Source organism: Choloepus didactylus, chromosome 2 (assembly GCF_015220235.1).
Source record: "Choloepus didactylus isolate mChoDid1 chromosome 2, mChoDid1.pri, whole genome shotgun sequence".
Classification (NCBI taxonomy): domain Eukaryota; kingdom Metazoa; phylum Chordata; class Mammalia; order Pilosa; family Megalonychidae; genus Choloepus; species Choloepus didactylus.
In genome coordinates, this window is record NC_051308.1 from 207,245,029 (window position 1) to 207,271,078 (window position 26,050).

The window sequence follows — 26,050 nt, forward strand, 5'->3', positions numbered from 1 at the left end:
TTACAGGATAAGTGGGATTTTATGAGATGGAGAAGTCAGATCATGCCTCTTCTCTGCTCAAACCTTATGCTGGTGCCCATCTTTCTCAGTAAAAAATGAAGTCCTTCCTCTGGCCTAGGTGGTCATACACAGTCTGGTCCACCATTGCTCTCTGACCTCATCTCCTGCTCCCCTCCCCCTGCTCCCTACTCCAGCATCACTGGCCTCCAGGCTGTTGTTTGGACACACCAGTCATAGTTTACCTTGTCAGAACATTTGCACTCACTGTTTCCTGTGTTTGAAGTGGTCTTCCCCCATAACACGATTCATTCCCTAATCTCCATCAGTTTTTCCTCAAAAATCACCTACTCAAGTGATGTCTTCTCTGATCACCCTATTTAAGTGGCACCTGTCTTCCAGCAGTTCCTGTCCCCTCTCCCTGCTTTCTTTTATTCTCCATGGCATGTATAACATAGTATTTAATTTACTTTATTATGGTTGTTTGTTTCTCCTTCCATACTCACCTCCAATCTCCTACCCTTATTTATGGAGAATAAACTCCATAAAGGCAGGAAATGTGTTTTTTCATTGCTATATCCCTGGTGGCCAGAGCAGTTCCTGGCACATAAGTACTTCTTGAATGAATGGGCATATGAAAAGAGAGGCTACTTACAATAAATATATTGTGTGGTGAAATCTTTTTAATTCTCATAACTACATTCTAAATGTTGTAGCATCTCAAAAATCTTTGGAAACTGCCATGGAAGTTAATTCCTTAGTAAGTTTAGGCAGACTCTTTCAGACTCAGTAATGAGAACATAGAAAAAAATGAGTAATGGGAATTTCTGTATGAAACTAAAAGTGTTAAGAATGTGATAGAATTTCAACAGTTAAGACTTTGTTTAATTTGTAGGTGTCTGTTTATTACCATAATCCTTCTCTATTTCCCTTCTCTCTCCCTAATTTAAAGTAAGAATTACTAAGCCATAAAAGAGAAATGAAAAAAGAAATAATTTCCAATCAATTCAGTTTTGTGTTTTGATTATTAACTTGAGCTCTAATGATGAGTAGATAGAGAGCTAAGATTTTGCAGGATGAAGTCTGTCTTTGGTAGATGAGTGGCTGTGTTACTCAAGAGTGATGTGGCCTCACTAGCCTGGTGCAACCTTTAGAAAGTGCGCTAGCTATGCATGTGAAGCCTGATCAGCACTTGGGTATGGGTCACTCTCCACCCCCTCCCCACACATAAGGAAATACTAAAGCCTAAGCTAGTAAAACTTCTCTCTTTTCTTCCTAAATCATCAGTATAGTTAATTGGTCAAAAAAAAAAAAAAAAAACTCAGTTCTGACTGTAAAACTTCCTATAAAAAGGAATCTCATCTTGGGAGGCAGTGGCTGGGGGTCAGAAGTTCCTGGATCTGTTCCTGGTTCTTTTCTATTTCCACTCTGGTCCTCCTTCCTCATCAACATCAACAGAGGTAGGGTAGATCATTTCTGATGCCATCTCAAGCCTGGACAGTCTGGCTTTCCAGTGGCAGGTGAAAACCTGTGAGCAGCCAAATATAAGTGTGCCTTACCTTGAATAGAAAAGGAAGTTTTTTCTTCCTTTTTTAGTTACCTCTAGAGATATGGTTGCTCTTTTTTTTTAGTTTCATTAAGCATTGCTAGAATGAAAGTGTAATTTTTGTGAAGCATTAGAAAACCTGAGGGAAACATCCTTTTCAAAACTCCAGATGTTCTTTACAGTGTGAACCATTTTTTTTATGGTCCGTCTTTCCCAAGGGTTGTTGGTGGAGTAGCTGTGATGTTTCCCTTCCTGTCAGTTCTGCGTTACAGTGCAATGTAATTGACATTTTGGAGCTGTTAACACTTGGTGGCTAAATATTAATATTAAACATATTAATTTAAGAATTTTCTGAAATGCCATTTAAATGAGCTCTATGTTTCTCATCTCTACACTTCAAAATAACTTATTTTTAATCAACTTGGCTTGGTGTAGCTCGTTTATGTTTTGCAAATCTTTCCCATCACTTTGTTAATCAGCTACGGTATACATGCTTAGGCCTGCCTGGGGGATGAGAAAATTAGGGCAATAGAGACAATGGCTAATAGAAGTAGCCTGTGAGTTAGGAGATCTGGATTGTACACCTGGCCCTGACAGTCAGTTTAGCCTTTCTGAGTCTCAGTTGCCTCTTTTGTAAAATGCAGATAATAATCCCATTGTGATCTTAGTGGAAGGCTCACTTGAAATAATGGATATGAAAATACTTTTGAACTGTAATGAGGTGTGTAACAACAGACATAACTTGCCAATGAGTTTACAAAGAGTTGGTGTCAGAACCAAAATTAGTACAAATGTGCTCACGCCCAGCCTGAAACCATGTCTGAAAAGGCCAAAACCATCTTTTGGCAGAATTTTAGCATCTGAAAGGTATAAGTTTTTCATCCCTTTTCTTCCTCACTTTACCTGCTAATAAAATTTTAGGGAACAGTTTTATTAAGACATTTTAAGGCTTGATTTGTTTTACTTCATAGTGACATGTTTTCCCTCTTTTCTGTTTTTCAATCTGATTAGGAAATTTGTACATAGACTCTAGGCAAAATCTCCCTCCTCCAGTGATGCCACCCCCTGGTTATCCTCATATCCCACAGGCACTCAGCACTCCAGGAACAACGATTGCAGGTAATTTGTGTGTGTGTTGCAGTTGGTTCACAGAGTTTAATACTGAACAGCTTTAGCTGTCCCAAAAATGAACCAGGCTGCCTGGAGGGAGTGAACTCTGTCATGGAGTGTGTATGTGGGGGTGTGCATATGTGTGTGCACAGAGCCTGGACAGCTACTTGGCTTCAGTGCTGGTGAAGGGATTCAAAGTGTCAATTGGTGTTTGGACCATATATACCAAAGTCCCTTTTAGCCCAGAGTTCTATGATTCTAATTATTGTCCTGCCTTCCTAAGAGGTCTGGGGGTATAGAGCTGTCTTAGGGTTTTAGGTTTTCTCGAAGCTATTTGACTTTGACAGAACTTTAGCATACTTCAGAATCTATTTTGATTGGCTCCTGTCGATTCTGATGGAGTCCCTCCAGCTACAGTTTCCAGGTGAGTACCTTATAAAGGAGGTAAGTTTAAGGAGTAAACTTCTTTTTCCTAGGTTCTTGAATTTAAGGTACTATACATTTAGCAGAGGAATAGGGCACACTGTTAGAGCTTGAAGGGGCCTTAAGGCTTACCTAGATAAAGAAATGTAGACTCAGAAGGGGAGGTAACTTGTTCAAGGCCACCCAAGACTCAAACCCAGGTGTCAAGATTCAGAGTTTATTACATTTCTCAAATATCACATTGCCTTTTACTTGACTATTTGAGGAAAAAAGGTAATTTGGGGTGGGTTAGGGGTTAAAACTCCAAAGGCAGAAGTGATGGAGGAGTTGGGACCATGTGACATATCCTGAGATGAAGGGGAAGGAATAAGTGTTGTCTGTTCTGGAACTCTCACCAGCAATTTGTAGGTGGTGTGAAATGGTCATTAAGACTCTGGAGCCAGATTGCCAGTGTTTGAATCCTGGTGCTTTGCCACTTAATAGATGTATAAAGCTCATCAGTTTCCTTTCTGTGAAATGGGCATTAATAACACTACCTAATTGCTAGGGTTGTTAGGAGGATTAAATGAGGATTATAGGTAAAGCACTTAAATTAGTGCCTGGCACATAGTAAGGAGGATTTATAAGCTTTTGTTAAATAAATAGAATAAATACAGGCATTTCTGCTATACTGTGATATACTGAAAACCTTAGTATTCTGTAAAATTACACACTAAAAATTAAAGGGCTTGTGAGAAAAATAAGATTAGTGCAGACTACTCAAAATTTTGTAATCATACTGCTAACAAAAACAATAAGCCAGTAAAAATGCCAGCACAGTTAAAAGGAAATGCTTAATTCCCAATAAAAGAATAAATTCTGTAAGCAGATATAGGTCTTTACTTGAAAATAATAAAAAAAAAAAGATGAGGCTGCTTTGAAAGGGGGGGTCTGTTGAGCTATAAGAACAGAATGTACGAAAATGGGGGAGCACATGGCCAAACTGAGCCCCAAAAAAGAGCATGAGGAGACTGGGCGTCATATTCACAGCTGTGTTCCTTCATGGTTTACTGCATCCTGTGTTCACCTGCTGTTACTTAATGGCACAAAATTTACCTTGCTTGGAAAAATTTGAGTATGACCCATTGTGACTTCGGTGTTATATTGACATCATTCTCCTATTTACCATTTTCATTTGAGCCAATTCATGTTACTGAAACATGGTGGAGCAGAACAGGACTATAAAGGAAATGGTTTGGGTCAGCACTTGGGTACTCCAGCACTTATCTTATGCCCTCCTTGCTACAGCCTGGTGTAATGGAAAGAGCATGGGTTTTGGAGTAAAGTGAACTGTGTTCAAATCCTATCTCTGTGTTTACTAACTGTATGACTTTGGGTAACTTGCTCATCCTCTTAAACCCTAACTCCCTTACCTATAAAATGAGTCCTCAGCCACCTTGTTGAATACTTAGAGATGGATTTGTGAGGTAATGTGTGCTGAGTGTCCAGCACGTATGAAGTGCTCAGTAGGGATTAGTGGATTCATTCCTTTCTTCTCTACCCAAGTCACTACTTTGCCTCCTTCCTTCCAGGCCATCACGGAGCCATGAACCAGCAGCACATGATGCCTTCCCAAGCCTTCCAAATGCGACGCTCCCTGCCTCCAGATGACATCCAGGATGACTTTGATTGGGATTCAATTGTGTAGGGTTTGGTTCCACAAGGCACCAGACTTTAATGTCACCTTTCTGTGCAATGAAGGGAAAGGTTTAAAAGAATCCAGTTGAAAGAACAAAGTTGCTAATCACTTTACCAATGTTATCAAAGTTCCTTTTGAAGACAATCAAAAAGATTTTAGCTGGATAACTTACTGCTTTAATCTGACCCAAACAAGTACTACATGTTTGTCTCCCTGCCAGCTGCCCTCTGTAGCTTCTGTTGTGTGATTTGGACAACTTTTTGCATATTTGTGTCAAATCAATTTGATGTTGACCACAAGTGCCAGACTGATATTTCAGACAGAGCCTATTTTGCTGCAAGCAGTTTATAGATACATATGTGTAAATATATGTACAGAAATTCCTGAAAGGCTTCAGTTTTTTTTCTAATTGGATTATTGTGTCTCGAAAAGAAAGGTATTGTGAGTTTTTATTCCTTGTTAGGCTATTTTCTGCAGGATCCTTTTCAGTAATGTAAAAAACTGAAAGGAAACATATTTTTCCAAAGCCTAGTTCTTTAATATTTTCCAGAAATTGGGTAATGAGCTCTGCCCAGTCAACCTAGGAACCCACAGTATGATACTCTCCAAAAAATCCAAAGGGGGTGTTGTTTTTCCTGAGTAGCATGAAGAACTGACCAAATTTGTTTTGATGCTTGGAGGATTATAGAGTTTGTGTTGTACTTTGTCAATGTCTGTTTTCCCTAAATCTACATCAAAACAACTCTAAAATTTATTTGATGAATTAGAAGCTGGGCATTGTTTTGCTTTTTAAACAAACCAATGCCTCCATATTTACTTATGTATTTATTATTCTAAAGTATTATTTTAATATTTATTACTACCTTCTGTGAATGCTCAGCTCCTGTTGGGTTCATTAAGGAGAAATGCAGTGTCTGAAAGCACAGAATTATTTTTCTTGGTAAGAGTTTACAGACAAGACAATCGGAGAGTATATCATTCTCTTTATCGTTACTTTTCTTTTTTAACCATGCGAGTATATTTCTCTATCTTAGCATTCCTGCTGATTGAAACTTATTGGCTACATAGAATTTTTCTGAGATTTGAATTAGAGTTCATTTGGGCAACAGAGCTCAGCAGGACAGTATTTTATAAAGCAAGTTTCTCCATTCATTCCATTTTTATTTCATAGCACTGAAGTAAGGGTAGAGACGCACAGATTTTATTGGCCTCAGTGCCCTTATTAAAAAGCATGCTGTGTCTTTTGTCATATCTGATGTATGTGTCTGTGTGTACATGACATTTAGTCAGTTTCTTTGAAATGCAGTCTGCCTCTTGGGTTGTTTTGTTTTTTAAGTGGTGGGTGGTAGTGGTTTGTTTTATTTTGTTACATATCATAATTACTTTACATAGATTGTTAGTTTTATCATAGAACTAGAAGGAATGAGATTTTTAAATGAATAGATTTTGAATTGGTTGTTTAGACCAAAAACAACAACAACAGAGTATCTTTAATTCTAATTGGGAAATGATATGTTCCATCAAATCAAGGAGTCATTACTGCTCACTAGTTGCAGTTTGGATGGTCTGTATCAGCCTTGCTCAAATCACTTTAATTAGCCTTAGTGATTCTGTGGTTGAATAATCTCTACTCTGAGTAAACAAATGTGGTGTGTGTGTGTGTGTGTATGTGTGTGTGTGTGTGTGTTTTAATGGAGTGTTGCCTTGAATGAATCACTGGGAAGCCAGCCATTGTAAATGGCTGGTGAAGTTGGGAGAAAGAAAGGCTTTATGTTCCTCTGTTGTTTGGACCCGTTTGCTACGAAAAAGGAAGCTCAGTTCCAGCCCCTTGGATCAATGAAAATGAGAAGATTCTGGAAAGGCAGCCAACGCCCTTTTACAAGGATAAGAGGCAAGATGATAGCAGCCTGCAGAGTAAAAGCTTTAAAAGGGGGAGGGTGGGTATTTTCAATAGTCTGCTCAAGTCACTGTTTTCTAGACACCAAAATAGCTGTTTTGAAACTGTTTAAATTGCTTGGGTAGCAATGTGCACTTTAAACAATTTGGATATTGGAATGCAGTCTCATACTGAGTGATTTGGGTAGAAATCACTGATGAATATTTTACAAATTTTGTGAAGCTTATTTTTCATTTGGTAATCATTTACTGATTTGCAGTGATCAATATTTTTATGAGAGTTTAAACTGACTGAATATGGCCCTGGAGCCAAAAGCCACCCAGACTCATCCCACTTTCCTGTGACATAGCGGCCATGAGCCCGGGACAGGCCTCAGCAGGCCTGGCCACACAGGTCCAGAGAGTCCCTCCAGTGGCCATTTCAGTTGGTAGTTAATGGAGAGCAAGTTCTGCCTTGGGCTTAAATAGACTAAAGACTATTGAAGAAAAGAGTAATAAATGCGTGCAGTCAAATGTGGCACTCTGTCCAGGAGAATAATCCGACTGGCATTTGTGGCAGTTTTTGAAATGTAAATGTATTCATGTGTGTTCTTGTAAATACATGTCTCTCAGATGTCTTTTGAAGTGGGAGGGAATCAATCCGGGGATAATTTGAAATGGAATAGAGTATTTTGATATTGTTTATTCAGAGGGTGTTGTGTACATATCTCTATTGTATATATGTGATGAAACTGCATTGGCTTTTTGTGCAAAAACAACCTGCTCTCTGTACTGCTGTTGGACAGTGTTTTAATGTTTCTACAGTTTTGCTATTGCACGATTTCACATTTTGCCTCTATGATGAACGGCACCCATTCTTTGTAACTGTTTAGTGCTGTAAAGAAATATTTCAAGTGTCATTAGGATTGTTGCTGCCAGAACTGATATGCATGAATGGCACTTAAAATAAATATATTATGTTAACTCTATTTACAACACGGATTGGTCTGTGTTCCTTGCTGCAGTCGAGGAACAAGACTGGAGATCCGGATCCAGAAACTGCGGCTAATCCTTGGAGACAATGAGGTTGTGTCACATGCATTGCTGCCTCATAACAGTAACTACTGCTGTTTATTGAGCATCTTACCAGCACTCCGAACTTGAGGACGTTATTTAATTTCTCTGAGCCTCATTTTCTTAATTTACAAGTTTCTATAAAATAAGGATAATACCTATCTCCTTGAGTTATAGTGAAATTAAATTAATAAATTTAAACATTGAGCACAATTCTTGGCACATAAAAAGTACTCAGTAAGTGTTAGCCATTTATTTTTCTCATCATCATCATCATTAATCATTAGTAACAATAAATGGCTTACATTTGTTGAAGTACTCTTTTTTTTATGTGCCCAGTGCTCTGCTAGGTAGATGTTTTGATCCTGGTTTTATAGGTATGCAAACAGCTCGGATAATGACTTGCCCAAATCCTTTAGCTGGGAAATGGCAGAGCTGAGGTTTGAGTCCAGATCACCTGACTCCAAGTCTTATGTTTGTCACAAGATCCTCTCTTAGTTCCCAAGGGAATTCTGCATCCCCACCTCCACCCTTGCCCCCCCCCCCAGTTTTGTCCCCAGCACTGCTTTCCAGAGAGCTATTTCCAAAAGATGAAGGTGGAGCTTCTTAATATTTGCAGAGCACATGCTGTATGTCAAGCCTTCCCATTAGAAATCCGGAGATAATAAAGCCACAGTTCCCTGCCTTTAGGGAATGCAGACTTGCCCAGGACAGGTAGTAAACAGCAGCCCAGGGACTGCCCAGGGAGGTGACTCTGAAAGAGCAGCCCTGGCAAGGCAAGACGGATGGCGAGGGCTGGGACAGTGGATTAGGAAGGACTTGGGTGTAGGCATGGTCTATTTTGAGTCTTCAAAGGGTTCTTGGCAGGTGGAAGAAGGTATTTCCATTTATACTGCTGCTTTGAGCCAGACATGGGAACTAGATAAACACGGGGGATGGAGGTTTAGGAGGGAGAACAAGTGTTGAATTGTTAGTCAAGGTCCAAGCACAGCGATCTTAAGAGGTCAGTGGTGGTATCCCTATCTTTTTGATGTGGAAACAGACTTGAGAGAGGCTAAGTAACAACCATATCAATACTGGTAGAAGTGGATTTGAACCTAAAGTCTATCTCATTCTAGAATGAGGAATTTTTCCATCTATTCTGTAATCTTGCCCAAGGGTTGTAATTTAACCCATACAACTCTGCCAAAAAGGTCTATTTTTCTCAATTTTACAGGTGGGAAGACTGAGGCTCAAATTTGCCTGAGTTCTCACAGCTAGTAGAGGATCTGGGCTAATTCAGTCTTGGCCTGACTCCAAAGCTCATTTCATTTCACCCCACTGCCTTCCAAAACGAAGAGGAATTTTCCCAAGGTGAGAAATATTGGCTACCTACCAAACGTGTGTGTCCCCTGGAGGAGGGGCATCAGCGACTCCTCTGAAAGACTGTAGCAGGGGTGTAGTTAGGACTGACCACCTTGTGCTAGTTTGGATGCAGCTGAAGTATACCTTTGAGCTGATCAAATGAAAAAAGTAAAGATCATTAAAGTGCATGTTTAATTCTCAAGGCTTTAACATTTTATAGTGTGCACAGAGCTGTTATTTATAGATGTGGCCCTTACCAGTTGGGTAAAGCAATCCTGGAAAAACCCATGTAAGCATCAGTTATCCTTATACAAGGGTTGACTGCATCTAATGTCCTAGAATCACAGAATTATCCAAAAAGCTTCACACTGGAAAGGGTCTTAGAAATCATCTAATATGCCCCGACTTTTTGCTGTTGAGAAATATTGAGATCCAGAGGGGGAAGTGACTTACCCCAATCACACACAGCTAGTTAGGGAAAATACGAGGGAAGAGGGTGGGGAATGTCATTTGCCTGGCAGCAGTTTAAAATTCTTACACACATTGTCATATTTAGTCTGCACAATAATCTGGTAATGGAGTACTGTTACAGAAGCAACAGCTACATAGAGGAATGAGGTACAATAGATTTACATCATAAATGCATTCAATCAAATCACACACATTGCATGTTACACACATGACCAGAAATAGAATGGAAATTTTAAATAATGTTACAGAGGAGTATCCACCTGTGCTGAACATGGTCCCAGAGTGAAAGATGGAAGATTCAGATCTGAAACCATAACTGTTAGTTGTTTCCATGTGCCTTTCTGCATGAACACATCACCACTGTGTGAGAGGCCAGTAGATAAAGATACACATTGCCTTTGGATCCAAGCCAGCTACTTCATCTGGTGCTCGGTCGAAAACAGACTATAACCAAGGACTCAAAAAATTAGCCATGTGGAACTTCCTGAGACACGGTATGTTCATCCCCAACGTGGCACCTTCATAAAATATTCAAGAGTGATTTTGAATACTTCCCCAATCATTACCTCTGCTAAGTAAAATGTGACTAGTCAACATGTTCAAGGCACAGACTTGCTAAGTAAGTGGCTGCACCACAGCCAGAATTCAAACCCAGGTCAGGGCAGTTTCCAACTCCCAACACCCAACACCTAAGCAATGCTGACCTCAGAACTATAAAATAGTTCAGCTACCATTTGTTAAGTACTTGTTACTTAATATTACTTATTCCAGACACTTGATACAAATTATCATATTTACTCTTCAAGATAATATTACTGTCAGCTTCATTCTGCAAGTGAAAAATCTGAGCCACAGAGAAATTAAGTCACTAGCCTGGGATCATCTACTTCACAGGTGGTGGAAGTAATGCTAATACTAATAGCAGCAGTAGGGCTGGGATTTCAAACCTGCACCATCAATACCCGTGCCTGCATTCAACCAGATGCTGTGCTGTCTCAATTTCTCAGCACTATTCCCCTGAGCTACCAGGCAAAGAATGAACACCTTTGAATAGAGCCAAAGCTTCACAGTGAGGCTGCAGTGAGCACCTGTGGCCACCAGAGGGCGGAGGGCTGCCAGCTATGTACCTTGCCTCTTTTGGGAAGGTTTCCTTTATCTTTGGGGCTGTGCCTTCTTTCTCTGCAGCCCCTAGACCTCAGCACTCCCAAAGAAAGGTAGGGATCCCAGTAGCCAGCCCTCAGAGTCTGTGCCTCCCCCCTCCTCTCCCAACATCAGAGCCTACTGGAGGAAGCCAAGGATCCCCCCTAATTCTTAGCAATAGATACACAGGTGGAGCCCATGCCAGGGCTGCCTCTGAGCCTGCTGCCCTAAGCCCAACCCTTCTGATGGCCATTGCTCCCCTGCTTCAGGTTGGGGCTGGGACTGGTCACCCCACCATCAACCCAAACGCTGGGTTTCCTGAGGCCCCTCTGCTGCTCCTCTAGTACCCGTTGATGCCAGAGACTATTCAGGAAGATGTGGAGAGGACTGGGGCCAGGCCAGCCACACACTCTTGACTACCCTGCCTCAACAGGCCTTAGGGTTCATTCACATGCACACACACACACGGATTCCTGCAGTCATCACAAACATGATCATTGCCACCATTTGCCAGGTGCTTAATCTATGCCAGGCCTCTGCCCAGTCCTTTACAGTCGTTATCTGAGTTAGCACGCCCAGCTGCCTTGGGAGGTTAGTGTCATTATCTCCCTTTTACTGCTGGACACTGCCACTTGGAGAGGTGATTTGCCCAAGGTCACAGCCAGTGCGAGGTTGGCAAGGAAACCAGTTCTGCCTTCCTCCAGTCTGCTCTTCCCACTGAGGTATACTGCCTCTTCCACAACACTCCCCAGCTGCCCTTGACCTCCCTCAGGGCCAGCTACCACACCCCATCCCACCCCAGCCCTCCCCAGAGCAGGGCCCGTGTTGACGTCACTGTGGGCAAGTGACGCCCCTCTCACACTGCAGCCCCCAAAGGTCAGAAGGCAACTTCCTGTCCCAGACAATGGCAATAAAGACATCTGAGGACGCTTCCCACCCTGCCCATGCCTGAGTGACGTTTGTAGGCAGAAGCTTTCCTGGGAACGGTCCTCTGGTTCCATGTGAGAGTGTATAAGCTTGTATGGCCCTGGTGGGGGGGGGGGGTGTTCACCTGTGTGTGTACTTGCCAGTCATGTGCCTGGACTATAAGTCAGGGTAATGGCAGGTGGTTAACCATATGACTGTGGCCATGTGGCCTTGTGTGTGTGTGTGTGTGTGTGTACACAGACCTTGAATGTACATGCTTGTGTAACTTTGTGACTATATGATCGTGTGTCTGTGACTGTGTGACTTTGTGTGTCTGTGTATGCTTGTAGGCAGCAGATAGGAGAGAAAGCATTCTGCCTGGAGAGAGGGACAGGCTTATTAGTGTTCTGAGAGACACTTCCCTGGGGTTAAGCTAGCGTCCCATGCACTGTCAAGGTTAGGCCCTACGAGTTGGATACAAATAAATTTCCTTTTCTCATCACATCCCTTCCTATGTCCCTGTCATTGCTCCTCCCTGCTCTCTCCCTTTGAGCTGGAGCTCGGATCTATGCCTACTCCTGTGCTTAACCCCACCCAAGACTTCCTGGCACCCCAGAAGCTGGTCCATTGTGAGTGGCCCAGACTGCTGCTGAGCATGCTCCTTGCAGGTCCCAGAGGCCAACAAAATGCATGTGGCAGAGATAAGAGCATAGATTTCGGAGTTATAAGGACCCAGAATTTCATCTGGGCAAGACAATGCCTGCTCTGACCCTCTGTTTCCACATCTGTAAAGTAGAGATGAACAGCCTTACTTGCGAATGTTGTTGAGACCATCAACAAGAAGTCAGATGGAGAGCAGTCAGCATGGGCCCTGGCACATATTAAGCCCTAAGGAATGACCTTCCCCTCCCTCCCTTCCTCTCTTCCACAGGCAATTGGTTGCCAAGTTGCCAAGACCAGGGGATTCTCCTGCCACACCATCCTTCAAATCTACCCCTTGTCCTTCTGGAGCACTGCCAGGAACAGAACCATCCCTTCTCTTCTGAACAAGTGCAGCAGCCATATTTGGAAAGTCTGCTCTTACCACCAACTGCCATGGTGGTCTGTCTAAACCACAAGTCTCATCATGGGTTTCCCCCATTCTGAAACCTGGCATGGCTCCCCACCATCACCAGGTTAAGGGCCAAACTCTTCAGCCTGGTATATCAAGCTGCTTTCTCTGGGCTGCTCTTGGGCAAGCCCTCCTAACACACTCTGCTTCAGCCCCAGCCACCACCTCCTTTTCCCTTCCATGCTTCCTCTGCCACGTTCTTGCCTTACACGTCCCCATTTCTACACGTCCAAATCTTTCCCATCAATCAAGGCCTAGTTCAAATGCCCCCTCCATGGGCAAGCAGGGGGACCTGACGGCTCTCAGTATGTTCCCCATGTAGCCTCATGTCTCTTCCTGGCCCACCCTCCATCCAGCCTCTGGGCTCTGGGAGGCTGGCTCCATGCCTCCTTTTCCTTTCTGCTGGGCACAAAGAGGGAGCTCCAGCTGTGTCCCTTCCTTCCCTGTCAGCCCTCGGGTGTGGGAAGTTGTCTTGATGGCCAACACTTAGACTCAGGCGGGCTGGGGATGGGGGAGGAGGAGACAGCTGCTGTCCTGGCGTGTGGGAAGCAGATGGTGAACGAAGCTCCCCCCACCATCCCCAGAGGGTTGTGAGATGACAGTGCTGAGCAAACAACCAGACACACCCTCTGTCCACTCCCCAGCTGCCCCTTAGAGCATCAAGGTAAAGAGCCGTCTAGCCCAGGGCCTAACTGGGGCGAGCTCTCCACCCAAGCCTGGACTTGGGCTCAAGCCAATAGACTTCAAGTACCAACTCAGCCATCCACTTGCTGTGTGACACTGGGAGCTCTCTTTCTGAGAACCTCAGTTTCCTCTTCTGTAAAATGGGCTCCGCTGACCTACCTCACAGGATCTGACCCAGGAGCCACTCTTCTTCTTCCTCTTTACTAAAGACAGTGCAGGAAGTGTAGGCTGAGTAGAAGCTAAGGCTTTTCTTTGGTGTTTGAGAGAACTGGCTTCATATCCTTGTTCTGGAATGTTAATTTATATGACCACAACCACCACAAAGCCACCTGACACTGACTTTGAAAAAGTGCCCTTGTGTGGTGTACAACCTGTACCAACAGCCCTGTGTGTCACTTTGAAGAAGTTAACCTCTCTGAGACTCTGAGCTTCATTTTACCCACCTCTACGATGGGGTTATACATTGATTTCTACATATTCCCAGAGCTGTTAGGAAGCTCACATACATTGTAACATATTCCTCAGGCAGTTCAGGGTTCCTGTAGGAAACAGGGAGTGCCCCCCACCCCAAGACATTTACAAGCAGGATGGTGAGGCTATGCAATGTGGGCCACACCCCCTCCAAGGCCACACAGATCAGTACCGGGGTCTCCAGACCCCCATCTGTGCTCTTGTCCAGGCTACTGCTAAGGTCAGCTGGGGCCCTGGGCCTGTGGGGAAGTTGAGCCAGGCCAGTGAGGACTAAGCTTCAGTGGACCTGACCTTGAAGTACACGCTAGAGCCATGACAAGGTCACTAACCCAAGACCTAGGAGACCAGAGGGCTGGGGCTGCCCCAGCAGTCAGAGAATCAGCAGCTTTGGGCTGAGGGGTGGTTGAGCTTTAGGAGATAGGTCTGGTTTCCACGCCTGTAACTCACTTAGCTCAGTGCCTGGCACAGAGGGAGCACTTGGAAAACGTTAGCTGCTATTGTTAATGTTATAATTATTACAAATACTACAACCTTCCTGATTCCATAAAAGATGGGTGGCACCCACTAAGAGCCAGGTGTTGTAGGGGTACCAGGGCCCTGAGGGACCAAGACAGACCCTGCCCTCAGGAGCTCACAGGCTAGTGGATGAGAAAGCCAGTGTGGTAGGTTTTACGACGGGAAAAGTATAAGGAGCTGGTGGAGCACAGAGGAGGTGGGGGTGGTCTTCACCTTGGCTTGCTGGGGCTGGTGGGCAGGTTAGGAATGTTTTCTAGAAAATCTGAGATTTGTGATGTAGCTGCTGTTGTCTCCGTTTTTCAGAGGCAGGGACTGAGACTCAGCAAGATTACGTGATTGGCCCTTTTCACACAACTGTTAAACGATGGAGCAGGAATTCTAACCCAGGGCTTCCTGGCTCCAAAGCCTGAGTGCTTTAGCCTAGCTTTGGGCCTCCTGCTTTCCAATCCATCAGGACAGCCTTTTGGGATCTTGGTTGAATGGGGAGCTCAGCAGGGGTGTAATCATAAAGGGCCTTGGACACCAGGCAGAGGAGCCTGGGCTTCCTTCTGAAGTCTGTGGGCAGCCACCAATGAGTTTTCAGACGGAGAGGCAGGTAGCACAGGTGGCATGGCCTGCAGAGCTGCACAGGAGCAAGAGGTTTACACAAGAGGTGGCCTCGGAGTGTAGGGAACCCAAACATTTTCAGACCCTCTTCCTATCACACAAGAATAACAAGGGCACTGGGGATGCAGGGGCCAAGATCTCAGGACTCAGGGTATGGGTCCGGGAGTCCAAGAGTCTGATGCAGTTTCCGGCAGCTTCAACACGGGCTCCTATGGTCCTGTGAGCCCCAAAGGGAGGGAGGGGGCCTGAACTCAGACCTGGGTCCAGGCCGGGCAGGGAGATTGGAGGGGTAAGGGGAGGGAAGTTGGTTCCCATTTCCCAGGCTAGACATTAGAGGTGGAATTGGGTGGGGCAGGGCCCAAAGGGCTGAGGCCAAGGAGCCATTTCCTCTTTCCCACAGTGTGGAACAACGTCACCCCTGCAACCATCCCACCCCTGCCTTGCACCAGGTAAGCCCAGGCTGGGGGCAAGAGGAAGGAAGAGAGGCTACAGGAGTAAGTCCCTCCCTTTACCCTCAACCTCCCACATCTTAGGAGGGGAATGACTGAAAAACCAAAGTAAACCAGAAAAAGGGCTCCTTCATCTGACAGTGCCCACCCCCTAAATCAGAACCCAGTTGCAGTCTCACACTTAACTCCAGACCCAACCCAGATCATAAACCCAACCCCAACCACACCTCCAACTTCAACTGCAAACTCAACTGCAATCCCAACCCTACCAAGGAATACTAACCCAACCCCAAGTCAACCTCCACATCAATTATAATCCCCACATCAACTCAATCCTAACTGTACCTCCAATTCCAAGTCTAACCCTAACTCTTACCCCAGCTCTATCCTTAGCTCCATTCTAATCCTGACCCTGACCCAAACCCCAAGTGGAATCCTAGCTTGAACTCCTGTCTCTAACTGCTACTTGAATTGTACCCAACCCATAACCTAATACTTATCTTAACTCAACTTTCCCATTAACCCCCGATCAACCCCACATAATCCCCAATTCCAATCCCGACTCTAACCTCAGATGCAACCCTGATCCTTACCTGATGCTCATCTCCATCCAAATCTCAACAAATTCTTTTGCCTCACCTACCTTCCAAACTCTACTCATAATCCTCCTCCTATTCCTAATGTACTCCCATCCCATCCCTAAACCCTTCCAAACCCCATTCCCATCCTAACCTTCTCCTGGTGCTCACTCTGACTGCACTCAGCTAGCAGCGGTCAACATGTGGCTGGCTGGGTGGCATCCATTGACCTCTATGCATGTGCATGTGCGTGCACACACACACACACACACACACACCAGAAGGGAGAGTGGTCCAGTTGATCTCTGAGGACAGGCCACAGAGGGCAGGTGAATGAGTATATCCTGCCCTTTCCTAAGGGCTGCCACCCCTTTGTAGTTCCATCTTGATCAGGCTCTACTCTCTCTAATTTCTTCTTTAAAGTACACTCTCCCCACCCAGGGTTTCCCTCTCCTCCTCCACAACCTGGAGCTGGCCTAGCATCTGGCCAGGTGCTTGGATGCAAGGGTTTGTAGATTAAAGATGGGAGTCTCAGGGCTACCCTTCCTCCTGTGTACTGTAGTCATTTGCTCACAATGAAACAATGAATACACATTGTGTTGGGGGGCACAATGCCAATGGGGGTCCAAGTCTAGTGGAGCATAGACACATTCCCAAGTAATCCCACCCCAACAAGACCCATGGTGGGGTAAAGTACCTGGTTCTTTGAGAACTGAGAGATTATTTAACTGGGGATGCAGGAGGGGTTATTTGAGCTGGGCCTTAAAGGTTGAGTAGGAGTTCACCTAGTGACAAGGAAGAAAAGGCCTTCTTGACAGATGGAACGACATGTTCAAAAGCAGGGAGGGAAACATGTTCAGGAAGGGTAAGAGAGGTGAACCTGGCAGGAAAGTGTCAGTGTGGGGAAGATTAGGCCAGGCTAGTTGGGGGAGAGAGAGCAGAAGGGGAAGGCAAACTTGGGGGTGGGGGATGGTTAGCAGGCTGAAATAGTAGGACTGAGGAGGAGGAGGAGGAGGTTAGCGGATGGGGAGTAGGGGGTAAGGAGGGGTAGAAGAAGAGCTAAGTCAAAGAATGAGACTGAAGGACAAACAGGACAGCAGGATCAGCACAGGATGAGGTCAGGCTGTGGCTCAGAATGGCAGGTGGTCACTAGAGTGGCCAGTGAGGACCAGGAGCTGCAGCAGCTGCCACTGAAAACAACAATGACATAAAGAGCAATAGTAATGACCCTTTATTGAGTGTTTTCTGTATGTCAAGCACAGAGCTAAGCATTTTTATAATCTCATTTAAACCTCAAAGCAACCCATGAGATAGTTATTATTTTATTGGTCTCCACAGGGGACACTGAGGCTCAGAGAGAGGAAAATTTTGTCCAAGTTCACATGTCAAAATTGAGCAGTAGATGGGATTTGAACCCAGGCCTTCGGGATGGCAGAGTTAAATCCTTCTTTAAAGCCAAATCTGGCACTTGCCTGGGTCTGTAGCCTCATTTGTCATCATTCGCAGCCTCAACCCTCCCTCCAGAGACTGATTTTCCTCCTGGCTGTCCCAAATGTGGCACCTTCTGCAAGAAATGACCATCTCTGAGCAAATTTCTACCCATTCTCCAAAACCTCAGAGCTGGCATGAGCTCTTGGGAGAAACCTTCCTTAAGTCCCATGGCCCTGTGCTCGGTGAGGTAGCCCCCAGGGCAGCCCTCTTGCCCACCACCCTAAGCACCCTGCATTGCCACTGCCTCAGCCTCCCTCCTGGGGGGCAGCCCCGGGTCTGCAGGCCCCCCCACCCAGCCCAGGGCCCTGCCCAGAGTTGTCAGCCAATGTGTATGGTTACAGAATGAACGCAGAACCCAGTCTGGCTGGGGGTCAAGGTGGGTACCCAGGGAGGGGCTGGGGCTCTGCCAGGCTCTGGGGACTGGTCTCTTATCTCCCACGGCTGTCTTGAGCCTTATCTGATTAGGACTGACTGGGGTGACAGCCAAGCAGATGAGTCGCTGTCAGAAGCCCTGGGTTACTCAGTAACCTTGCCCTCTTTAAAGGTCCCCGGGCTTTCCCCCTGGCATCCAGAACAGCGACTCCTCTGTCTCGGACACTGCTGCCATGAACAGCTTCCTGCTCTCCACGCTGTGCCTCCTTGGGGCCTGGGCCACCCTGGCAGGTGGGGTCACTGTGCAGGTATGTCCTCTGTCCCCTGATGTGGGGGGGGGGGGGTCCTGTCTGGGGCTGGTCTATTCCCCAGAGATCTGCCTCCCACACCTTCCCCTTCAAACTTGGAAGAGAATGAGCACCAAGGAGAGAAAAGAGAAATAACCCTTCCCAAGAGGTTTGCTCACCAGCGATCTCACTGTGGCCTCATGGTCACCCTGGAGGAAGGGATTATTCGTCCCATTTTACAGAGGAGGAAAACGGAATCTCGGAGAGATTCTGTAACTGCCCTTGGGCACACGGCTGGGAAATGAAGGAGCTGGATCCAATCCAGATCTTACCCTTCAGTCCGGTGCTCAGATAGAGCACCCAGTCGGCGCGAGAATCACATAGACATCCTGGAAGTCCTGGAGGATGGGCGTGGCCCACCGGTGTCAGTGCCAGGGACAGGCTAGTCTGGCTCCTAGCAGGGCCCCGCTCTACCGGGAGGCTTTTTATGGCTTCTCAAACAACCACCAGGCTGCAGGCTGGAGCTGGGGGCCCCTGTGATCCTCCCGCACTTTTCTCACATTGTGGGGGCGGGGAGGGGGTTGGGGAAAGCCGGGGCATGGCCATGTGGAGCCCAGATGCTCGCTCAGGTCCCAGCTCTGCGTCTCTGCCTAACTATCACCACAATGCCTCCCACACATCGGGCACCTATTGTGTCCCCAGACACTTCAGATTCAACTTTATCCGTTCCCTCGTAGTACATGTAGAACCTGAGGCTCCAAGAGTGTAATGACCTGACCAAGGTCACAGAGCAAAACCAGGAGTCCAGCCCCAGGTCTGGCTGCAAGGCTCTGACCACCACATTTGTCCCCATATGCCACAAACACTGCCTGAGAGAGCCTCTGGGGTGGGGAGGGACCAGCCCTGAGGGAAACAGCCAGGGAGCAGGCGACAGCCTGGTATCATACTTTGAGCATGTCCCTTTCAGGACGGAGATTTCTCTTTTGATCTGGAGTCAGTGAAGAAACTCAAGGATCTTCAGGAGCTCGAGGAGTCCAGGATTCAGAACCTCATGAATGTTGAACCGCTCACTGGGCCAGTGGCTCCCAGCCTCTGTAGCCACCCGAAGTTTCCAGAAGAACTCAAGCCAGTCTGCAAGGAGCCCAATGCCCAGGAGATCCTCCAAAGGCTGGGTGAGAGCTTCCTCCTCTCTGGTGGATGGGCTGCGGTATTCTTCTCTGATTGGGGCCTTTGAGGATGAGGTGTGCTCTGATTGGTGGGGTTTGGAGACAGGGCTCCTCAGCTCTGATTGGTGGGATAGGGGAGCGCAGCTCCGATTGGTGGTTTTGTTAAGCACTCTACTTTAATTCATTCTAAGTTGTGAATGGCAAGGCTTAGAACGTTCTTTGCCTTAACCTACGGGTTGGTGGCACTGTGGCTGTGTTCTCTGGTCTTGTCTGGAATCTTGCTCGAATTGGCTTTAGCAGTTCATTTGCCTTACTTTGGGGTGGAAAGCCCATCGAGGGAGGACAGGCCTGAGGAGGATGTCCGAGCCCTGACTAGAAGGAGAGAGGGGTTTTGGGGGAGGGAAAGCCTAGCTCTCACTAGTCCCATCTCTCTTGTCCAGAGGCCATAGCTGCGAGCCCAAGCACGTGTGAGATCTGTGCTTATGCTGCCTGTGCCGGATGCTAGGCCGGCCGTGTGCCTCGTCGCCGCCTTCCCTTCCCCGCGGGGAAAGCCCTTTCTTCTGCTGGAAGGGCCCCCCATGATCCTCCCCCTCCCAGCAGCTCAACCTACTCTGCCCAGGATGGAGGGTGTGAGGAGAAGCAGCCCGGGCCGGGCATGGGTGACTGGAGGCACAGCCCCTTCCACCATCAGAGCTGCTGGGCATCCAGCCCTCATCTAATAAACCAGATTCCAGAGAATTCCTGGCGTTGCCTTCATTCCTTTGTTCACCCGCCAGTCTACCCATCCATCCAGGTTTCTTGGTGCCTAATTGCCTTCAGAAGCTCACCTCTGGACACTACCCTCACTGCCAAGCTACCCCAACCCCAGGGAGCTGTCCCCCCCCACCACCAAGACACTAAGGGGACATGAGTCTCAAGACCACCCATGGATGGTTGTGTGTGGTTGGGTGTGGACCCCCAAAGTCACTAAATCACGTGTGAGCATGGGTGTCTGTGCTGGTTTGGATTTCAACACAGTCACCCACCTTCTCTGAGATGAGCCCCAAATTCTTGGGTGTGGTACTCAAGCTCCTTCAGGATCTGGCTCCCACTGGCCATTCCAGCATGGCCTCCTGCCCTCCATGCTCCCCTACCCCGACCGCAAGTCACACCTCTCACTGGCCCCTCAGTTCCTCCTCATGCAGACTGCTCCTCTCCCCCCACCCCTGTCCAGGTAAACTACTCAGATTTCAAAACTTAGCTTCCACGTCCTCTCCTTGAAAAGCCCCCACTCTGTCCTCAGTGTTCTCAGGGCTTTTTGACCACCCATGCCCCTTGCACAGCTCTGGCCACCTTGGAGTGTAATGGCTTTTGGTACCTGGGGAAGTCCCTCGGACCCCTAGGTTGGGTAATATCCACCCACATGGATGATGGCATGAGGATATAACAGGGCAGGAAGAAAGCAAGAGCTCCAAGGTCTGGGTCCTGAGTTCCAACAATGGTTCTTCCTCATACTGTGTGATGTTTGGAAAGTCGCTTTCCCTCTCTGTGCCGCAGTCTCCTCCTCTGTAAAACTGTATGGATAATAATAGCACATGCCTCCAAGGCTGGGTGAAATAATGCATATAAAGCTCTCAGTTCAGGCCTGATACAAACATAAGAGGAATTTGATAAATGGTAAAAACAAACAAACCTAAGGAAGGGGGACCAGGATCAGGCTCAGAATGGTTCGCACAGGGCTGAGGAGCTGCGGACGTGAGGACAGTTACATGAGGCACAGGGAATAAGGGCAGAGGGGTAGCCAGGGTCCTTTTTGGGGGAGGGCATTGGGGGTGGAGTGCCACAGGATGGTTCAGGCCAGGATTCAGGTCATGGAAGACTTTGTGAAGGGGGAGTGGGAGAGAGCATTTGTGTACCAGTACATGCACTTGGGAGTCCCAGAGGAGAAAAAAAAGGAAAGGGCAAAGAGAATATTGGAAGACATAATAGCCGGAAACTTCCCAAATTTAATGAAAGGCACGAATATCCACATCCAAGAAGCTCAACAGACTCCAAACAGGATAAACTCAAATAGAACTACAATGCAGCATGTGATAATCAAACTGTTTTGTGCCAAAGATAAAGAGAACCTTGAAAGATAGATGGGATTTCAAAACAAATACGGAGGTAGGAGAAGAGAGAGGGCCTTCCAGAAGGTGAGAATGGTGCGGCAACACCCAGAGGAGGCAGCTGTGAGATGCTGGGATGGTTCGGCCTGGACAGCGGGTAGTTCTGGGATGCAGACGGACTGGGTTTGAGCCTGACTGGGCCATTTACAAGCAGGATGCTCCTCTCTGAGACTTGGCTTCCTCATCTGAAAATGAAGATGATGTCAAACCCTGCCTCACAGAGCTGCTGGGGGGTTGGATGAGATGCATGACATGGTAGCATCATTTAATGCTCCAACTCTACAGCTGAGCTTCTGGGCAAAAATCCTAGCTCTGCCTGGTACAAGCTGCATGATTTCAGGCAGGTTACTTAACCCATTCCCTCCTTGGTTTCCTCATTTGCTACATGGGTATGACAGTGCCTCTGCTTCATAGTTTGAGTGAGAATTAGATGAGGGAATACAGGAAAAGCACTGGGATCACTGCTGGGCCCATAAAAAAGCACTTTGTCAAGGTTGCTATTCTTATTACTTCTATGTGTGTGGTCCAGCCCTGAGCCTGGCACATGGTAGGTGCTCAGTCAGTGGCAATTTCCTTCACTATCTCCTCTCCAGGCAGATGGGAGTCCAGCAAGGGTGAAAGGGACAGCAGGAGCCAAGGCCTGATGGTGCATGGGCTCAGCTTAGATTTGAGACTTGGCACAGGGGAGCCATGGAAGGGCAAGGGGCACTGGCAGGGCAGAATTGGGTACTCCTCTGTGTGCATGGAGGGACACAGGGGAATGGGGGGGGGGATCTCTGGACAAGCCTGGGGCTAGTGCAATAAAGGCCAGCCAGCATGTGGGGACAGAGAGAAAGAAAGAAGGGCAGAGAAAAGAAGGAGGCATTGCAAAGTCCACCCAGCCAGCCTCGTCTGTGGGTGAGAGAGCAGAAGGAGCTAGAAGCCTCTGGGGCCTGTGGCCTGGTGCACTGGGAAACTGTGGGGCTCATGAGCAGAAGTGGGTGCTCAGGAGGAGCAGCTGGTGCCTGGGAGTGACCGGGGGTTGGCCCTGGGTGAGTTGGGTTCGGAAGGAAGCTACTTTGCACTTGGCTTTCTTTCTGTGACTAGCTGGGGCACCACACTAAAGGGCATCCCCTGCCACCGTCAGGCACCCTCACCATGGCCCAGTGTCATGGAGGCAGTTAAGAGAGCGATCTCTGGCCCAACTGCCCGGGAAGAACCTGTTCTGCATTTTGCTGACTCTGGGTCTGAGCTAGTTATTTCTCTCTCTGTGCCTTGGTTTCCTTATTTGTAAAGTGAAGATGGTAGTAATTGTACCTACTTCATAGGACTGTTGTGAGGACTCAATGAGTTAATACGTGCACTTAGGACAGTGCCTGGGACATAGTAAATGCTCAGTAAGTTTGGGCTATTACTATTAATTTTTAAAGTCTTATTCCTCAGGGCCACCAGGACCCACAGGCCGAGAGAGGGAGGAAAGCTCTCCCATCGAGCTGGTCAGGGTGGCTGGGGCAATGGGTGGCCCTCAGGGAAGCTTGCGGGGAAGGGAAGGTTCTCTGGGAGGTGAGGGTGAAGGCAAAGGGCCTGGGGCAGAGAAAGCCCTGACTGTCTGGGGGAGCGTGGACACCATGTGATTCTTCCTTCCACAGCCCCCTGCAGTCCGTCTCCTCCTTTCCCACCCTGGGGCGAGAGCACAGGAGCTCCTGCTTGCAGCTGGGACAGGGCCTGAGAGCCGCTGGGAGGTCAGCCCAGTCTGGGAGCGTCTTACCTCCGTGGCTTTGGGCAACTCATTTCCCACCCTGAGCCTGGCTCCCTCGGTAGAGAGGGATTAAATGGATCAACTCCTCAGCCTTTGGAAACTTGAGGGAAATTCCTGACTCTCATCATTAGTGCAAACTTCCTCCTCAACCCGTGGCTCTTGGGAATGAACACATCGACCGTGATGCTGCGTGTGTGTTTGTGTAAAATCTTTATTCAGCAGCAGGGCCGCCTCAGGGCTCCAGCTCTCCTCCGGCGAGGGTCCAGCCACTTCGCACCAGAGCCAGCTGCTTGGGCCCCGCGAGGGTGTGGTGGCCGCTGTGGAGGAGGTGGGCGCAGGGAGCAGGCCGCCCAGGGTGGGGTCAGGGCGCTCGGGGCCATCTCAGGTGCAGCCGGTACAGGCAATGTTCACACACAGCTCACAGTCGTCACTTGCGATGTCCCCTGGGAAAGGGGAGGAAACAGTTGACCGTGACCCGCTGGCCAGGCGCAGAGAGGCCTGCTTAGGAGAGGGTCTGGGGGAGGGCCCGCAGGCCAAGAGCAGGGACCCTTAGAAGCAGCCCGAGAGGCTTGGCTTCAAACGTGCCTGCCCTCACCTCCCTAGCAGCACCTAAGCTGGTCACTCGCAGGCTCTGTGCCTGGAGTGTTCTCGGCTGTTCCAGGCAGGTGGAAAGCACTGACCTGCCAGGGCTGGTGCACAGGAGGTGCTTAGTCAGGGCTAGCTGGTTGCTACGCCTCAGATTGCGGCTTGGAGGTCACCTCCTTTGGAAGCCTCTCAGACCCCCATCCCACCCCCAGACATGAGGCACCCCCCGCTCTGCGCCCCACGGTGCTTCCCCTGTCATCCCACTGGGCTGTAGCCATCCCCTGTTGAAGGGTCTCTTACTCTGCACTCCCTTCCCTGCCTTTGTGAATTCCTTGAGGTAGGGAAACCAACCGTCCTGGTTTGCCTCGGGCTCGGGGTTCTCAGCCTGCCTGGCGTTCGGTGCCCAAACCAGGGCAGTCCTGGGCAGGGTGGGGAGGCAGGGGCTGAGATGACTCTCCCTGTCCTCAGCCACCAGGTGTTCAATAGAAACATCCTGAGGTGGAGGACCCGGCGTGGAAGTCGGAGACAGAAAATGGTCAAGGGATGACAGGAGGCCTGGGGACGCTGGCCCCCTCTCCCAATGCCCGGCAGGGAGTTCAGCAGGGGGCGGGGGGCACTCACTCAAGGCCCTGAAGATGCTGGTGGCATTCTGGGAGGCGCAGACTGGCTGGAGGTCCAGGGGCAGAGCTGGATGGTGGCACAGGGCGGGCAGCAGGCTCTGCATCCTCTGTGTCCCCAGGCCGCTCAGCTTCTTCACCGACTCCAGCTGGACCTGGAAGCCCCGGTACTGGGGTGGGGGGAGGACAGAGGAAATGGGAAGGTACCAAGGCCTGGGCCAGGGGGTCGACAGGATTCCTGGGACCCCACAGATCCTCTGGGCACTTCCTCATTCTCATGGCCAGTCCAGGCCACACTTGGAAGACCAGCCTGGGGGATGTGTGTATCTGATTTCCTCTCACACGGACACACGTCACACCCACTGTACCACAGTCGCAGCAACTGCTGGAGGAAGTAAATCAGGCCGTGGAGCACAGGGCTACAGGGATGGGCCTTGGGGAGAGGCAGACCACAGTTCAAATCCCAGTTTTGTGCTTTCCCTTCTCCACTCTGAACCTCAGTTCCTTTTTCTGACAAATGGAGATACTCGTAGTTCATTCCCTCCTGGGTGTTGAGGTTAAACAAGCACACACCCCAGGGCCTGGCAACCAGAAGACACACGATAACCAAGTGCTCTCCCTTGTGTGGACATGACAAAGTGATGGCAACCCCAAGCTGGCTGAGCCCCAAGCTGGCAAGGCCCAAGCCAGGGCTGCAGAGGGAGGCTGGCTCTCCCACACCCTTCCCCAGGACCCACTTCCTTTCTTCCCAGGGAGGCCCTATCCACACTCAGGGTGTGACTTGCACCCCAGGGTGGAAACCCCGCTCAGGGCCACCGATCTCCCCTGCCTGCTCGGAGGGAGCAGCCCCGTCCCGTCACCCAGCAGGCAGGCACCGCTTCCACGCTCCTTCCAGCTTCACAGCCTCCCAGGAGGGAGAGCCGAGCCCTGCTGTCTTCTCTCCAAGCTTTTGCTTAAGTTCTGTCCTCTGCTTGGAACAGTTCTCCCCTCCCTCTGCCCCTGCTCACCCCGCAAGTGTCAGCTCAAGAGTGACCTCCTGGGGAACTTTATCTGGTGACCTACTCTCTCCACCCAACTGAACGGGGTGAATACTGAGGGCTGGGAGAGCCTAGTCTTGGATCCTCAAGGGCAAGATCCCCATTCTGACCTCTGGGACTAGGTCTAGCCTTGGTCCAGGGCAGGGCTCAATAAGCAGCATTTATTGTTATTATTGTCACTATCATCACTGCCATTGGCATCCAGCTGTCCCCACCCACCAGGGCAGGCTGGCCCGAGGGACTCACCTGGATGTAGATGGACTGTGTGCCCTGCAGCAGCACCAGGAGGACCATGGCCACCCCTGACAGGAGCTGTGATGCCGTCCCGCTGCCCATCTCACTCCCTGTGTATTCTCACCACTGATGGCCACCCAGCTCCCACTTGCTTTCCCGGCTAGCAGCTTCTTATAGGCCAGGCTCCATGCCCCTGGTCACTCATTAACAGGCCAGCTAGGGTGGGGTTGACAGCTGGCTGGCTCTCTGACAAGCCAGCGCTGGTTCCTAGAAAGGGGGTTGGGAGAGATGAGGGTGGTGAGGCCCAGAGCACACTACAACGTAACACCAGGAGTCTGGCACCTGCTACGTGCCAGGTTCTCTGTGAGGGACCTGCATACACACCACTTGCCAGTCA

At 48.5% G+C, this 26,050-nt stretch overlaps 3 protein-coding genes across 7 annotated transcripts in view; 2 read left to right on the forward strand and 1 right to left on the reverse strand.

The window, feature by feature from the left end:
- The window catches only part of FOXJ3 (forkhead box J3), a 212,635-nt gene extending 205,013 nt beyond the window's left edge, over nucleotides 1–7,622 (forward strand). For all 4 annotated transcript variants that reach the window (XM_037827526.1, XM_037827527.1, XM_037827525.1 and 1 more), the window contains 2 exons: nucleotides 2,555–2,662; nucleotides 4,648–7,622. In XM_037827526.1, coding sequence (XP_037683454.1) covers nucleotides 2,555–2,662; nucleotides 4,648–4,763 — 224 coding nt within the window. In that variant the 3' untranslated portion in view covers nucleotides 4,764–7,622. The remainder of the gene's footprint in view (nucleotides 1–2,554; nucleotides 2,663–4,647) is intronic.
- A 413-nt stretch (nucleotides 7,623–8,035) lies between these two features.
- On the forward strand, nucleotides 8,036–20,016 carry GUCA2A (guanylate cyclase activator 2A). Of its 2 annotated transcripts, none has more exons than XM_037817456.1 (5): nucleotides 8,036–9,056; nucleotides 15,353–15,401; nucleotides 18,015–18,150; nucleotides 19,097–19,301; nucleotides 19,736–20,016. In XM_037817456.1, the coding sequence occupies exons 3-5, from the start codon at nucleotides 18,076–18,078 to the stop codon at nucleotides 19,798–19,800; spliced, it is 345 nt and encodes a 114-aa protein (XP_037673384.1). In that variant the 5' UTR covers nucleotides 8,036–9,056; nucleotides 15,353–15,401; nucleotides 18,015–18,075; the 3' UTR covers nucleotides 19,801–20,016. The 2 variants fall into 2 exon arrangements, with proteins under 2 accessions (XP_037673384.1, XP_037673382.1); XM_037817454.1 differs by lacking the exon at nucleotides 8,036–9,056 and adding an exon at nucleotides 12,034–12,739.
- A 3,408-nt stretch (nucleotides 20,017–23,424) lies between these two features.
- GUCA2B (guanylate cyclase activator 2B) lies at nucleotides 23,425–25,796 on the reverse strand. The gene is made up of 3 exons (XM_037817464.1): nucleotides 25,666–25,796; nucleotides 24,387–24,552; nucleotides 23,425–23,623 (listed from the first exon to the last, which is right to left on the reverse strand). Exons 1-3 carry the CDS (start codon nucleotides 25,753–25,755, stop codon nucleotides 23,562–23,564), a joined length of 318 nt encoding a protein of 105 aa, XP_037673392.1. The 5' UTR covers nucleotides 25,756–25,796; the 3' UTR covers nucleotides 23,425–23,561.
- Nucleotides 25,797–26,050: the final 254 nt, after the last annotated feature.